The 16,961-nt window shown below is 40.7% G+C and overlaps 1 protein-coding gene across 3 annotated transcripts; it reads right to left on the bottom strand.

The window, feature by feature from the left end:
• Window positions 1–4,554: 4,554 nt before the first annotated feature.
• On the bottom strand, window positions 4,555–16,475 carry SLC46A3 (solute carrier family 46 member 3). Of its 3 annotated transcripts, XM_036455749.2 has the most exons (6): window positions 16,228–16,473; window positions 15,553–15,764; window positions 10,783–11,653; window positions 9,240–9,323; window positions 6,903–7,059; window positions 4,555–4,845 (listed from the first exon to the last, which is right to left on the bottom strand). In XM_036455749.2, the coding sequence occupies exons 2-6, from the start codon at window positions 15,739–15,741 to the stop codon at window positions 4,761–4,763; spliced, it is 1,386 nt and encodes a 461-aa protein (XP_036311642.1). In that variant the 5' UTR covers window positions 15,742–15,764; window positions 16,228–16,473; the 3' UTR covers window positions 4,555–4,760. The 3 variants fall into 3 exon arrangements, with proteins under 3 accessions (XP_036311642.1, XP_045444433.1, XP_036311643.1); XM_045588477.1 differs by lacking the exon at window positions 4,555–4,845 and having other exon boundaries at window positions 7,014–7,099; window positions 16,228–16,475; XM_036455750.2 differs by lacking the exons at window positions 4,555–4,845; window positions 6,903–7,059 and adding an exon at window positions 9,026–9,082 and having other exon boundaries at window positions 16,228–16,475.
• Between the last annotated feature and the right edge of the window lie 486 nt (window positions 16,476–16,961).

Raw genomic sequence — 16,961 nt, forward strand, 5'->3', positions numbered from 1 at the left:
ATGTCTGTTCTTGTGCCAGTACCAGGCTGTTTTGAGAACAGTGGCTTTGTAATACAGTTTGAAGTCTGGTATTGAGATCCCTCCTACTTTACTCTTCTTTCTCAGGATTGCTGTGGCTATTCGGGGTCTTTTATTGTTCCAAATGAACTTTTGGAGAGTTCTTTCTAGGTCAGTGAAATATGCCATTGGTATTTTAATGGGGAGTGCATTGAACCTATAGATTGCTTTAGGAAGTATGGACACTTTGATGATGTTGATTCTACCAATCTATGAACATGGTATGTTCTTCCATCTGTTTACATCTTCCTCTATTTCTTTTTTCAGTGTCATGTAGTTTTCTGCATATAGGTCTTTTACTTCCTTAGTTAAATTTATTCCTAGGTATCTTAATTTTTTTGGTGTGATGGTAAATGGAATTGCTTTATTAGTCTCTGTTTCTGTAATTTCACTATTGGTGTATAGAAATGCCATGGATTTCTTGGCGTTAATTTTGTATCCTGCTACATTGCCAAATTCATTTATTAAGTCAATTAGTTTTTTAATGGAGTCTTTTGTTTTTCTATGTACAATATCATGTCATCTGCAAATAAGGATAACTTTACTTCTTCTTTTCCAATTTGGATGCCTTTTATTTCCTCTTCTTGTCTAATTGCAATGGCTAGTACTTCCAGTACACTGTCAAACAGGAGTGGCAATAGTGGACATCCCTGTCTTGTTCCTGTTCTTAGAGGGAATGGTTTTAGATTTTGTCAATTGAGTATGATGTTGGCTGTGGGTTTATCATATATAGCTTTTATTATGTTGAAGTATGATCCTTGTACTCCCACCTTGTTGAGAGTTTTTATCAGGAAAGGGTGTTGGATTTTATCAAATGCTTTTTCTGCATCAATTGACATGACTATATGATTTTTATTTTTCATTTTGTTTATGTGATGTATCATGTTTATTGATTTGTGGATATTGTACCATCCTTGCATTCCTAGAATAAATCCTACTTAGTCATGGTGTATGATCTTTGTGATGTTCTGCAGGAGCCGATTTGCTAGAATTTTGTTGAGGATTTTGGCATCTATGTTCATGAGGAATATTGGCCTGTAATTCTCTTTCATTGAGTTGTCTTTGGTTTTGGAATTAGGGTGATGCTGGCTTCATAGAAGGAGTTTGGAAGTGTTCCGTCCTCTTGAATTTTTTGGAATAGTCTGAGGAGGATAGGTTTTAGTTCTTCCTTGAATGTTTGGTAAAACTCTCCTATGAAGCCATCTGGCCCTGGGCTTTTGTTTGCTAGAAGCTTTTTGATGACTGTTTCAATTTCTTCCCAAGTCACTGCTCTATTGAGATGTTTAGATTCTTCCTGATTGAGTTTTGGAAGTTTGTATTTTTCTAGGAATATGTCCATTTCCTCCAGGTTGTTCAGTTTGTTGGAATGGAGTTGTTCGTAGTATTTTGTAACAATCCTTTGTATTTTGATGGGGTCTGTTGTTATTTCACTTCTTTAGTTTCTGATTTTGTTTATTTGAGTCCTCTCTCTTTGTTTCTTGGTTAGCCTGGCTAGAGGTTCATCTATCTTGTTTATCCTTTCAAAGAACCAGCTCTTGGTTTTGTTGATCTTATGTATTGTTTCTTTGGTCTCTATGTCGTTTATCTCTGGTCTGATTTTTGTTATTTTCTTCCTTCTGCTTACACTGGGCTTTTCTTGTTGCTCTTTTTCTAACTCTTTGAGTTGTAGAGTTAGATAATTTGTTACCATTTTTTCTTGTCTTTTGCAATAGGCTTGCAATATGAACTTCCCTCTCAAAACTGCTTTTGCTATGTCCCATAGATTTTGGATTGTTGTGTTTTCATTGTCATTAGTTTCCAGAATGTTTTTAATTTCTTCCTTGATTTCTCTGGTAACCCAGTCCTTCTTTAATATACGATGTAGGTTTTTACTTAATTTTAACTTAATACAAAATTTTGTTTTTACTTGTAAAAATAATTTAAAGCTACATATTTAATGCTTCAGGAAAGTAACCACAGATATGCTATACTTGTCAAGCCAGCTTGCAAATAAATTGAAAAATATAGTAGCCTGTATACTTTTCAAATTAATTGATAATATTTTCACAGGCCCTTTGATATCTCCCATTTTCTAAGTTACCATCCTTCCTATATAATAAAGAGGTAATATGAAAATTGACCCTCATGCCATCACAAGATGGTACTGCGCAGCGGAGGCTGGGTTCCCGTAACACAAGCTGGCTGCACCCACAGCGGAGGTGGAATTCCCGTAATGAGCTGTAATGAGCAATCATCAGGGACCTGAGGCTGCATGGTGCCGGGGCAGGGGACCTGAGGGAGTGCCCCCACCCACCCACCCAGCAGGGCTTGATGGGGGACTTCAGGCCATGCCCCCCCACCTCCGGGGGATTGACAAAGGACCTGAGGCTACGTCCCCCACCTGACAGGGCTTGGTGAGGATAGGACTGGCCATGTCTGGATCTTGCCCAATAAGGGTGGGGCTGGCCAGGTCTGGGTTTCTCGGCGTACAAAGGCGCACATAGGTGGGCAGGGACTTGACTCTGGGTCCCACGGTGCACCCCAAATTTTGACAGGAGGAAGGTTTTCATATACATTTTACTAATTTTCTTTCATCTCTGACACTTCTATTATAGAGAAAGGGCAAATAACAATATTGAAATATTTCCTCTAATTCCCTTTTAATGTTCATGAATTTTGTGTACTAGGCCACTAATATGTAATAACACAAATGCCTTGAAGCACAACTAGCTGATTAACTTCTTTATAATCTCTTGAAAGCAGATAGTCTTCTGTTTGATAGCAGTGCTTATGACTTTTCCTGTAGGAAAATTAGTGCTTGCTTAACTAGCAAATAGCTCATCATTTAAAATACAAAGTGTTCTTGCCCTGGTCGGTGTGGCTCAGTTGGTTGGAGCATCATCCCATGTGGGCCCTATTTCCTCTCGGCACACATACATAGGTTGAGGGAGCATATGGGATATGTGTTCTCATATCAGTGTTTTTCTCACTCTCTCTCTCTCTCTCATTCTATCTCCTTCCCTCCCTCTAATATAAATTAAGTGCTGGGAGTTCTTATTTCCAAGACCATTTTAGGTTTGGGAGCCCATGTAAAAACTGAGTGATGCTCAGATTTATTTATTTTTGTTTTCCTTCCTATGAAATGCTCTTCCCAAGTCAAAAGTACAAATACTTTATTATTTACAAAGTATCTTTCTACATTGAGTGGTCAGATTATTATGATCTCTGAATGCATAATAATCTCTAATATATATATATATATATATATATATATATATATATATATGTGTGTGTGTGTGTGTGTGTGTGTGTGTGTGTGTGTGTGTGTATATTAGAGGCCCAGTGCATGAATTCATACATGGATAGGGTCCAGCCAGCCTGGCCACGGGGTGGGAGGATGGGGGGGACATGGATGGTTGGCCTGCCTGCCTGCTGGTTGAACTCCTAGTGGAGGTGACAATTTGCATATTAGCCTTTTTATCATATAGGATATACACTGAGTGGCCATATTATTATGCATTCAGAAAGCATAATAATGTGGCCACTCAGTGTATACCACCCAATTTTATCCCCCATCAAGCCCTGCTGGGTGGGTGGGTGGGGGCACTCCCTCAGGTCCCCTGCCCCGGCACCATGCAGCCTCAGGTCCCTGATGATTGCCTAGGGAGGGACAGTGAGTAAAAGATGAAAGCATGTAGTGCTTTCAGGGACTAGGGCAGACCGGGATGGGTGCAAGCCAGTAAGAAATGGGTACCCTGTGGCAGAAATTAGGAGTGAAGACTGGTGCTATAATATTACTTTATTTCCCGAATGACTACTTACTCCATTTTTACACTTCTTTAGAAACAATTTTATTTATAATCTGGTTTTTCCAATTACCTTTTATTGCATATAGAAATATTGTATCTGTCACAAATGAAACATATTAGGAAAAGTGAAAATAATGTATTCTTTCAAGCACTTCTATATTAAGGATTTTACATAGATTAAAAGCTTTTACTATCAACAGTACCTAGATGGGCTCCAAAAACAAAGTATTACCTAAGTAGAGGTAAAATCATAAATATTTAAAATTTCTATTATTTTTTTTTTATTGAAGGATTCATCATAATTTCTGATAGTTGTCCTTCAAAACCCTAGAGAGGTCAGAAAGCCATTTTTCAGACAAAGAATGGAGGTCTCAGTGTGAGCGACTGGCATATGCCAGGGAGGTTATTGTATTTGATCATATCAAGTGTCTTAATCCCTCCTGACACTGTTAAGTTTCAGTTTCTTTTGTAAATCCCAAAAGAGCAAGTGCTTGCCGAAACCAGTGGTCCAGGTTCGATTCGGTCAAGGGCATGTACCTTGGTTGCAGGCACATCCCCAGTAGGGGGTGTGCAAGAGGTAGCTGGTCGATAATTCTTTAATTCTTTCTCATCAATGTTTCTAACTCTCTATCCCTCTCTCTTCCTCTCTGTAAAAAACAATAAAATATATTAAAAAAAAAAAAAAAAAGGGCAAGTGCTTTGAGATTTGTTCTCTGTACCGGAAACACATCACACGATGTTCATAAGGTGCTTGTAGCACGCGGTCCTCCAGACGCTGGAGCCGCGCTCCTTTCCCTGCTCCGGCCAGAAGAAAGGACACAACCGCCGGCTGTTCCTGGAGCACTGACTGAGCGGGGCAGGACGCCGCACAAGTCAGAGTACATGGCATGTGCACTGTTCTGAAATCACAATGAATCACGGGTCTGATGTGTCTTCACTGGTGTCTTCCTGGATAAGAAGTGCGCTGTTTCTCTTGTTCCAACTGCTACACTTGACAATACTGTACAAGCAAACAGGACATTTAAAAATTGTGACTAAGGTAACACAAATAAATAGTCTGTATTTCACTTTTCCCTGGTTACTGGGCTTCTGAGAAATTATGCAGATTATGCATAGAACGAACATACTGGTGTTTTGAGTCCTACAGGCTCACTTCCATAACATTCTGAAAAGAATTTAAAACTACATGAGTTCTGCCCTAGCCTGTTCGGCTCAAAAGAAAGAGGATCAGGCTTCAGATTGAAGGATGCCAGATTTTATTTCGGTCAAGGGCACATACCTCCGTTGCAGGCTTGCAAAGGCAACCAATCTGTGTCTCTCACATCGATATTTCAATCTCTTTGTCTCTCTCCCTTCCATTTTCTCTCAAATAAATTGAAAAGTATAATCAGGTCATGAATTAACAAAACACACAAAAAAAACTCCGAGTTCTTTCTCTTCCAGATTCCTAAAATGTGGACTTGGCCCATTGTCTGCTCTCTGTAGTCCACAAAAAATAATTATGACTGAAGCTATGATTGAAGTGCATGCTCAGTAGCTATAAGTGAAGTAGGATAAGAAGCCATCTAGAAATAATTAAAATAGTATGCAATTTTCATTTTAAAATTATTGAACAGTACAGGGTTAAAAAAATCTCAGATCACCTACATTGACAATATTAGAAGCATTATTAAGAGGATAATTATCTTTTATCCAGCTGCACTGATTTTTCCAGTTAAAAAAGTATGTGTTCATAACAGAATATTTATAAGTATATGAAGACTAAAATGAAAAGTACCCACTATTCTACTCCCCATGCAGGCAATTCTTACACTATTTTTCATGATATGGATGCACCATCTTTAACCATTGTTGTACACTTATTTTAAAAAAAATTCTGCCATATGAACTTCTTTACTAATCATTTTCTTGGGAGAGGTTTCTAAAAGGAATCACTGGGTCAGATATTAAGAACTTTTAATAAAGCTTTTGATACATGTTTATGAATTGTTTTCTGAAAATAAGAGTGCCAAACAACATTACTACCAGCAAAAAAAAAAGATGCCTAGTAAAAATCATTTTTCATCAAAATTGCAGAGGAACTGTAAATACTACTTACACTCTGTCTTACACAGACCAAGGTATCAGAACTTAATTGAGACAATATATATTGTAGTCCTACGATGAATGAGACAAGGCCAGCCCTCTCAGGAGTTCACAGTCCAGTGAGATGCCTACAGCCTGTGCACACAGGAGCTGTCCTCTTGTACCCACTGCCACCACCCACAGTGCTGAGGAGAAGGCAGTGAAGCCTGGAGGCTGGGCCCCAAGTTCTTCTCCTGAGGCCTCATGGCCACGTTATCACCACGTGGAATGGACCAAGCTCAGCAGAGACAGGTGAATGAGCTCAGAGCTCAAGGCTTTGGTCCCAAAGGATATGTCAAATATATCTGCTTGGGAACTTTTGCAATCGCTTACCTAATTAGCATATACTTTTTTGTTAATTGAAAGGCATATGTTTATGCCTCTATCTTTTCATTCTGTGTACTATTCATCAAAAGCATTTTTGTACTTTATATTTATTTGGATACTGACAATTCAAAAGGGAGCCATCAAACAAAACAACTCTCTGGAAAGAGAATGCCTAACACTCAGTGCCTGCTATCTGTTCGTTATCCAAGAATCCAGATTAAAGTATATCTTCTTACAGTAATCTTTGATCACCAGGAGACATTACACCCTAGGAAATCATAGTCTGCCTAGTCTGAGATGCTAATTTGGTCAATTATTCATATTTAAAGAGATAGGACCAACTTCTCAGAGTATCTATCTGACCCAATCTTTCTTTCTTCTAGTTCTGGTCCAGCTATGTCACTGTCTCTTTTTTCCTAAGTCTCCAGAATTATTGACAGATATTTTCATGTCTAAATTGTTTGAGAAATGTACATTTTGAGGCCAAACTTCAACAGATCTATGTATTTTTACTGGCAAGGCTACCAATGTACTTATACTGGCGAGGCAATGGAATTAATTTAATTTAATTATTCTTTGATAAAATGATTAAAAATAAGTACATACCATAGACTGATCATTGGAATTAGTAATAGACCAGCAGACAGCAGAAAGATGAAGCCTGTGTACCATGCAACAGTTGCTGAATAAATTCCATTAAAAGTAGAAACTGCAATGACTCCACCAAGTGTTTCAAAGAAAGCAATACAAGCAAACAGAGTCCCTGTTTGGGGGTCGGGTGCAGGGGGAGAAAAAAGAAAAGACTGAGTTACACAACAAACAAAACAAATGGAGAAAACTGTTAGTCATTTGATAAGAACAAACATGAGGGCACTACTTGGTGAGTGAAACTATCCCCTCAAAATCCCTGAGGACAGTAACCCATTTTGTGGATGAAGAAAGTGAGGTCAACAGTTCTCCTTGGACTTGATGTGAGAAATGTTGGAAACATAATACAGTTGCCCCTGAACACTACTGGGATTAAGGGCACTCTCCCTCCTTCCCCTGCAGTCGAAAACTTAACTACAGCTGTCCCTTAGTATCCGCACACCATTGGGTCCAGGACCCCTGTAGATACCAAAATCCATGGATGCTCAAGTACCTTACATGCAGAGGCCTAAAACAATGCAAAGTAGTTCCAGTGACAATAGGATAAAACTAAAAGTTATCACAATTCAGAACAGGAAATTCTAAAATGTAAACTAAACATTTTAAAATGTCACTACATTTAACAATAAGAAATGACTTATTAAGCCAAAACCAGTTTGGCTCAGTGGTAGAGCGTCGGTCTGCAGACTGAAAGGTCCCAGGTTTGATTCCGGTCAAAGGCATGAACCTTGGTTGCGGGCACATCCTCAGTAGGGGGTGTGCAAGAGGCGGCTGATCGATGAGTCTCTCTCATCGATGTTTCTAGCTCTCTATCCCTCTCTCTTCCTCTCTGTAAAATATCAATAAAATATATTTAAAAAAAAAGAAAAAAAAGAAATGACTTATTAAAGGCCTTTATAAGTAAATGGAATAAAATATAAACAAAATAAACTATGCATCCTGATAAGTCTAGTTGGCTCTAACTCAAGCAAGTAAACTTTTCTTTACCTCCTCAAACAGCTCTGCTTGCCCTGCTTGTACCATAAACCACCTTTTTAAACTGTACAGTTTAGTGGCTTTTAGTGTGTTCGTGGAGTTGAGTAACCATCACTACTACCTAATTTTAGAACATTTTCTTCACCTCAAAAAGAAACTGTACCTATTAACAATCACTCCCTTTTCCCCAGGCCACTGGAAACACTAATCTAAGTTCTATCTCTATGGATTTGCGTTTCCTGAACATTTCATATAAAGGCAATCATATTTATATGATAATATGTGGCCTTTGTGACTAGCTTCTTTCATTTAGCATAATGATTTCAAGGCTCATCCATGTTGTAGCATGTGTCAGTACTTTATTTCTTTTTGTCCTATATAATAAAGAGGTAATATGCAAATTGACAGTCATGCCATTACAAGATGGCTGCCTACGACCAGGCTGGCAGGGGGTTAGTGAGGGCTGACCAAATGACTGAACAAGCAGGCTGCGTGGGGTGACCAGGCTGACGGGGGACCCTGAGGGGCAACCAGACCAGCAGGAGGGTCAGCTGGCGGTGACCAGGCTGGCAGGGTGAGGGGCAGTAGGAGGTGACCAGGCCAGCAGGGAGGGCGCAAGTTAGGGGTGATCAGGCAGGCAGGCAGGTGAGCGATTAGGAGCCAGCAGTCCAGGATTGAGAGAGGGATGTCCAACTGCGGGTTTAAGGCCTAAACTGGCAGTTGGACATCCCCCGAGTGGTCCTAGATTGGAGAGGGTGCAGGCTAAGCTGAGGGGGGACCTCCCCTCCCCATGCATGAATTTCGTGCACTGGACCTTTAGTTGCCAAATAATATTCCATTGTACTGATATACCACATTTTGCTTATTTATTCATCAGTTCATAGACAGGGGCTCCCTTGTCTGAATAAAAGCCTCTCCCTGACACAGAACTTACCACTTAATTCAAAAGGAATCTATGCAGTCCTGGCTGGTTTGCTCAATGGATAGAGCATTGGCCTCTGGACTGAAGGGTCCTGGGTTCGATTTTGGTCAAGGGCATATACCTCAATTGCAGGCTTGATCCCCAGCCCTAGTTGGGGCACATGCCAGAGGCAGGCAATCGATGTGTCTCTCTCACATGGATGTTTCTCCCTCTTTGTCTTTCCCCTTCCCTTCCACTCTCTCTCTCTCTCTAAAAAAAAAAAAAAAAAAAAAAAAAAAAAATCAATGGGGGAAAAAATATCCTCACGTAAGGATTAGCCACACACTATAGAATACTCAACTATGCATAGAGTTGAGCTGGGATAGGTTTTGATTCCTTATATTCCAAATTAAACTCACCTTGTTCAGTAGAAGGAACCACTTTTGACATCATGGACCGTAAAACAGAAAGTGGCACAATAGTGAAGAGGAAGAGCAGTCTGACTGTGAGAGAAATGGTTAGAAATCAGAAAACTAGTGGTCAGTTTTATGTAAAACACTTTCTAAGTATTTTATTTCTATTCGCATCCTAAGTCATTGCATCTAAAGATTGAATGAATTATAGAATTCTACTTAGTGAATTAAGAGACTATAGACAGGTCAGTTTAAAGTGAGTTTACTCTCAAATTCTTAATTCCAGTGTTAAGAACAAGAGTTCATGGAAGTCTTAGGTTCAGATATGCCAATGGGAATTGATCTGCTATTTCCCTAATTATTGTAGTAATCTCTTGTGTAGCAAGTTGAGACTGTTAATAAGTTTTTTCACTTCACTTTTTGTTTTTTAGACTTGGCATTTTTAGTGTTAGCATTATTTTATTATATTGTTTATTTTATTGATAAATTGGTTCTTTATCTTCTTGCTTGTTCATCATTGTGGCTGAAAAACTTCATGGACACAAATTGTATCTGGCCATAAATTATGACCCTTAATAGTCAGTAGTATTTTTAGGAATATGATAAAATAGTAATGTGTTACATTTGCAGACCACTTTAAAGTTTTCAACATGTTTCCACATAGATAAATTAATAGCCTTGTAAACTCTAAGGGAGAAATAGGATTTATTAAATATCAGGCATTGTGCTGAGTGCTTTGCTGTAACCTCTTCTAATATTCATTATAATCCTTTAAATTAGGAAGTACTATGCCCATTTTACAGGTGAAAAAATGAGGGCTTAGAGTTTTTAATTAACCTGCCCAAGATCACCTATTGTTGGAGATGGAAATCAAGCCCCAATCTGTTTGGTCACTTTGCTTCCCAAGAGGATGACACTGCCTTCTGTAGAGGAAAATCGACTATATCTTTTTAAGGTCCCAATTTGCAGATCCTTTAGTCAATTGGATGCAGTATCTCACTCAAGCCCTACAAAAACCACTTATGAAATAGGTAAGTAGAAAGCAGTCCAATTTGCCAAAAGCGGTTCATCAAAAGCTAGTTTATGAAATGACCAATTTGTCAAAAGATCAATATGCAAACCCTTGTCATAGAGAATTATTTTTCTCAAGTGTATTCTGTGAGTATGAATTTTACTTTTAAATCTGTATACTTTACATAATTGTCCTAACATTTTTTAAAGGTAAAATAGCCTTGTTAGCAGCATTTTAAAAAATACTAAATTGGTGAAAGTTATATTGAAGAATTGATTCATAAGAAGAGTGTTCCTTAGAACAATTTTTTTGAAAATATGCAAATTTAGAAAATTGTGGTTACTATATGAATTACTTTTTCAAAGCAAATTGGTGTTCAGCTTTTGGAAAACTAGCTTTTAAAAAATTACCATTAATTGAAGTAGAACGCATTAAACAGAGAATTTTATATTAAAGTTTCTCACCAACCTAACAGACTAAATACATTTGACATAAACCCCAAATACAGTTAGTCCTAAGGCTACACTTTTAACTCACCTAAAAGCATCATCAATGTTGTTCTGGCAAAAGCAGTCATAGCCATTCCCACCATGGTGGTAAAAATTCCAATGAAAGCCATGTAGATATCTTCCATGCAGTAAGAAAAAAACCATATTCCTAGGAAACTACTAAAAAAAGAGACACTACCCAAAGCTGACCCATAACCTATAAGAACTTCATTCCAGCAGAGTGGTGAGTCCAATTCATAGAGGATAAAAATGGGGGAAGTGCCAATTATCACAAAAAAATAAGTAATCATTGTGAAAAGTAACAAACAGAGTAAAGATCGCCGCCCACTGGAAGCATTTTTAAAAAGCATGTAAGTTCGGTAAAATAGGTTTTTAAGGCCTTCACTACATGATATGGAAACATTCTGAGATAAAGACTCTGCCATTGAATCACCAAGAAAAAATAAAATATAAATCAAGTTAACAGCAAGAGCCATCGTAATAATGAAAAAGGACCACACAAAACCTAGTTCTCTAATAAAATAGCCAGAAGACAGCCCTGTTAATCCAGTAACAAGTCCAAGTATGAAGTCAATGATAGCTATTCGAATTGTTCTTTGTTTTTCTTCTTTACATTGATCAACTATGTAGGCGAAACTGGCACCCAAAAATGTGGTAGAATTGCCGAAAAGGGCCCCAATGAAGGTAGATGCAATCAAAAGCTGGAACGGAAAGGTAAAATAGGAAAGCAGACAGAGCCAGGCGCTGGTCACAAGAGCACCGGCAGAAGTCAAAATCAAAGGGAATTTCCGTCCACGATGATCACTGTAGGACAGAAGTATGAACGTGGACACTAGACCAGGAATTAACCCACTTATGTCCATCTGCAGATTGAAAAGAGACACTTTCTTCTGAACTTCCTGCAAAGAAATAAAAAGAAGTCAGTGTGTTTACAGAGGTTTGTATAATGCATATAAAAATAGCAAGGTGTATACTACACATTGCCATAAGGTCAGGTAGGGGAATCTGGGGTGTGGGCTTACACAGCTAAAATCTTCATCAGTTCACAAAGCACATGTCAAAAGGTGATATCATCATTGCTCAGTCATACATTCAAACTTCATGGTGGGGACTTTAACCAATAAAAATAAAAATGTGTGTATTAATGTGTCTTTGTCTCACATAGGAGACCCATAGATTGCAAGGCCTTGGGGACTGGCCATGTAATGAGTTTTCCTTCTTGTATGAACAGTTAGCACTGAGAGATCAGATTTCCGTTCTAACACCAGAGCAATATACTTTTCTGTGACATATCTTTCTCTCTGCTTTAAAGGGAGAATGAAAATCATGTGTAAATATGATATTTCATAGGCCTTATGTAGGAAGAGCTTCAATGCCCTTTTTACATGTGTCTCCACAAATAGATTAGTGAGAAACATTCCTTTCTTTACTAAAAATTAAGATAAAACCCAAAAAGAAGCTTTGCACTAACTAAAAATGAAAGCATTTGGTAATCTGAGGACTGATATAAACTCAGCTCTCCCAAAACCCAAAATGTGTGCATACACACACTAATGGCAGCTGTCACAACTGTTACACTAGTTATTTGACAGAAAGAATTTGGGGTGACTTAAAAGCATTTTCTGCTCGCCACTTCTCTATATTTTTGAAATTTTATTATAAAGAGCATGTATAATTTTTATAATGGGGATTAAAAAACTCATTAAAAACATTTATTCGTATAATATTTAGAAAGTACCCTAAACATCTGATAAACCACAAAATTGTCAAATACTGAATTAATTTTTTAAAAATAGTGAGCCTATTTCTATTTTTACACATTCATGTAATTCAAACAATTCCAGGTGTGCAGGAAATGTTCTTGTCATTCAGACTTAAAACTCAGTCATGTAGTTCTAGCCTTTCCTTTACCTGTGCCCCACTGACAGTCTATTCTGCCCACCCCGTGTTTCTCAAGCCTTTATCCTTCTTTATAGTCATAGCTGCCAATGGAGCAGCAACTATCATTAATGTCCACCTGGACCGCTCTGTCATCTGACTGGTCTCTTTATTCAATTCAGTAAGTAGTGCTAGTCTTCTCACTTTGCAGATCATAGACACACTATCAGCTCGTCTTTCACCTGCCTAGAAGCTTTAGGATCTCCCGTGCCTGTTAGAGAAAGTTGACACTCCTTAGGCTGACACAAAGGCTGCCAAGATGCAGTCCAACCGCACTTTTCAGCATTGTGTCTACTCACTCCAGGCACAGTCCAGCTTGGATTTCCTTAAAAGTCCCAAACAGATGTAGCCTCTTCTTCCTCTGAACCTTTTCTCACAACAATTACCATTCCCCAGTATAACTTTTTGGCATAATGATTAAGAATGAACTCTGGTGTCAGATGAATCTGATTCATATCCAGCCAGACAGAATGATCTTCACAGCAATTACAATGATTTTTATAAGCACACATCAGCTTCTGTCACTTCTTTGCACAAAATCCCCTAATGGCTGTCCTTACACTGGAGTAATCCAACTCCTTGCAGTGGTGTGGGTGGCCTGCAACCATGACTCCTCTGATTTCATCTCCACTTCCTCACTCCTCAAACACTCTATGCTAATTTGCTTTTGCAGTTGCTGTTCCCTCCAGATGATTGTCACACAGCTCACTTCCTCAATTCAAATGTCACCTCCTAAGAAGGCCTACTGTGATGGATCGCTTAATCCAAAGCAATTCCACTAACCCCATCAAGTGCTCTATCCCCTTATCCTGCTATCCATTTTTTTTCAGAAACTTACCACAAAGAGCCACATACTGCTCTTTGGCCCCTTGAGTGTGGCTCTTCCACAAAATACCACAGCCTGGGCAAGTCTATTTTGAAGAAGTGGCATAGAAGAAGTTTAAAAAAATATAGCTCTCAAAAGAAATTTCAATCATTGTGCTATTGATATTTGGCTCTGTTGACTAATGAGCTTGCCGATCACTGTTTTAACTGATCTACTCATTGTGTGCCTCCTCCACTCTAACCTACACTCCAGGAAGGCCAGAGCTGTAACTTCTTCACTACGGTGGGTTGCAAGTTCAATTCCTGATCAGGGCACATGCCCAGGTTGCAGACTCAGTGTCTGGGAGGGGGTGTGCAGGAGACAGCCAATTGATGTTTCATTTGCTCTCTCTCTTTCTAAAAGAAATAAAAACATCTTTTTCTTAAAAAAGATTTAAATGTAATTTTTTGAGCAAGAACAACTTTGTCATCTGTTGCTAAGCCTAAATTGTCCCTTCCAATAGCAAAGTCCCTATCTTGAAAGTTACCTAAAGAGAACACATTTCTCCCCAAAAAGAGAACAGACCCCAATGGCCAATTGAACACTTCAAAATGAATAATTTAACAAGAAAGGAGGGAGTGGTAAGGGGATTAAAAATGGATTCATTACTCCACAAAAGTCAACAAACACACCTAGATTTCCTACCTCTTTACCCTTAGCCAAGAATGTCCTTCCCACAGCCTCCCCATTTTGTTAAGAGCTCCTATGGAGATTACTCATTGCCAGAGAGCAGTGTGTAGGTGTACCTCATTGTCAATATTTATGTATAAGAGTATATATTTATATATCTCTCAATCCCACAGAGGTTGAAAAATAAAACTCATCCATACAGATTTTTAAATATAAGTGCAATCTCAGTTTACTCTTATAGCTGAACCTTGAAATTCATAGTATTTTTCATTCCAATGCGTGTATATGTATATGTACCTTGGGGAGTGCTAGAGCCTTCCTTTAGGGCGCTCTGCCATTCCTTCAGTACTTAAGCTCCTCTCCCAGTCACACTGGAACAATCTTTTTCTGAGAAGACAATCTCAGAGGCAGCAGGCAGGTGACTTGAATTCCCCTAAACTTTTCTTGTCCTTTGACTGGGGAGGCAGCACCACCCTTTTGCCATCACAAAATATTCCCAACAGGAAGAGTTCAAAGTTTATAAATGTTTGTATTTGAGGCATTGGGATTGTGTGTGTGTGCCAAATCTGGATACTATCTCCTTTGCATTTGGACATTGGTAGACTTTGTTAAAAACTGCCGGAGGGGACAGGAGAATGGTGAAGAACCTCTTGCTTTAAATGAATAAAACATTGGGGAGGAGAGGAAGAAGGAAAGGCTCTGTACTATCTCAGTGTCCAGAGCAAAGATGAGTGCTCTTCCCTCCAGGTGTCCCCACACACAGAAGTCAAAGCTGACGTGGTATCCCCAAGTAATGAATGGCCACCTCCCACCCCATGACAGAGGCTGGCACCACAGTCTTCAGTGATGAGTCATGTATGTGCCATGGAAGGGGGCTGGGAGGAAGTGAGCAAGGGAAAGGCAGAAACACCATGTTTCACCCCCACCTGTCTGTCCACAGAACCCTCATTCGAGCTATGCCGGCCTTGATCCGCTCTCAGGCTTTTGGGGGGCTGACAGGGAGATGGAGGAAGGAGAGGGCCATAGAGGAGACTGCTCTGAAATTTTCTGAGAGGAAGACAAAGAATCAGTGTCACAGAAGAAGGAGATTTCAAGTGGCAAGGCCAATGAGAAGTGTCAGGGAACCTCAAACTGGATAAGAACTGAAGACAGGCACCTGGTTTGGGGTTTAGGAGTTTCACACTGACTCTTGAGAGATTAAGGTATTATCAGCTCCTGTCACTCCTTTGCTCACAATCCTCTAATGGCCGTCCTTACACTGGAGTAATCCAACTCCTTGCAGTGGTGTGGGCGGCCTGCAACTCTTTCATTTAAAACCCTATTACACGTTTCCTCTTATGTGTTAGGGGTATTTTAACTTCTTACCTCCTGGAATGCAAAAATGGGGCTGCTTTTGTTTTTTTCACACTCAGAAATATTGCTCTCAGGTGCAATGCTGTAGTTGCCCGTTTCTTCCCATATTCTCCTGTACACGTACTGTGTTGTCAGTGGGCTGATCAAAGTCAGGGCAAAGGCACTGAGGCAAATGGCAGGCTCTACAAGGAAAATCTTCATAGTGCTTAGGTAGTAGCTGACTTCTACAACAAAGAAGAAGGAGACACTGAATGAGGTGCATTTTCTCTGAAGCTAGATTTTCAGTCAGTGATGGGAAAGTTGGAGGAATTTATTGCACAAACAAGCAAATTAGGGAAAGGGACAGAAAGCAACAAGCACTTTCAAAGAGTAACTTTTATTCTGGAATAGGGTGCCTGGTAGACCGGAGACTGTCTACTTCTCATTTTAAGGAGCAGAACCTTGCAGGGCTCACACGGTCTTTAAGACAATTTTTTAAAACAGTAAGCTGTCACCATTTTGGTGACTCAGTGATCACACTGTGTCCCCCCCCTGGTACCCTGCCGCGGGTTTTCATTAGGAAAACAGTGAGGTTGCTCTGGGACGTGACAGTTGCGCCACTCTTTGTTATTGTTGACAGCGGGCTGGAAGGGACACTTAGAAAACCGCTCCCAAACGCGAAGGGACTTTTTATTTTCTCTGACTCACCCCGCAGTTAGTCTTCTTGCCAGGCTCAGGGCCTGCGGCTCGGAACGGTCTCCCCTCGGGGATACTTTACGCTCGGCCGCGCCTCCCTCGCAGCGGCTGCGGACGCGGGGCCCCGGGATGCGAAGGACAAGCTCCGTGGAATTGGACCCAACGCACCTGCGGGGCGGCCGCACCCTCACCTGAAAGCAAAGCTCGGAAAGCGCCCTCCGCGCCCCGCGGCGGTCCCCTGCGGTCCCCGCACCCTCCCCGCCGTCCCGCACCCTCGCCAGCGACTCCGGAGGCGCCCAGCGCAGGCTGCGGGGACCTGGCAGCCAGTACGCTGGGCCCGGCGGGGGCGCGGACTCAGCCCCGCCCGCCGGGGAGGCGGGGCCCGGGAGGGGAGCGCGGGGCCGTCTCGGTCCCGCCCGCGCCGGCCTTTGGGCCTCCTGATTGGCCCGCCTCCGCGCCCGGGAGGCCTGGGGCTGTGCCTACTCAGCTGTGCCCTCTTGGCTGGGGGCTTGGGGGCGCACAGGGCACACTCCCGGGAAGATTGGGTCTGGTGTCGGTTTTCACGGAAGCACTCGGGGCATCTGTTGCAAAAATAGCACGTTTGCTTCCCCGTAGCATTCAGTCTCCAGGCAAGGGCCTTAAGAAGTGAAAGGGTTAAAGGGAATAAAACGGGGCAGAGGAAACGTACTGTGGCGAGGAGCTATCTTGCAGAGAGCTTGCAGCCTTGAACACTGCAGAGCGTAGAT

Source organism: Pipistrellus kuhlii, unplaced genomic scaffold (assembly GCF_014108245.1).
Source record: "Pipistrellus kuhlii isolate mPipKuh1 unplaced genomic scaffold, mPipKuh1.p scaffold_m20_p_3, whole genome shotgun sequence".
In the NCBI taxonomy this organism is placed as follows: Eukaryota; Metazoa; Chordata; class Mammalia; order Chiroptera; family Vespertilionidae; genus Pipistrellus; species Pipistrellus kuhlii.

Bases quoted from the DNA above. Each gene is read 5' to 3' on its own strand.
- SLC46A3 (XM_036455749.2), bottom strand. From the start codon at position 15,741: ATGAAGATTTTCCTTGTAGAGCCTGCCATTTGCCTCAGTGCCTTTGCC. The intron at 7,060-9,239 runs GTGAGTTTAATT...ACCCCCAAACAG, and splicing joins GGTTCCTTCTACTGAACAAG to GGACTCTGTTTGCTTGTATT. The intron at 4,846-6,902 runs GTATGTACTTAT...TTGCTTGTACAG, and splicing joins ATTCCAATGATCAGTCTATG to TATTGTCAAGTGTAGCAGTT.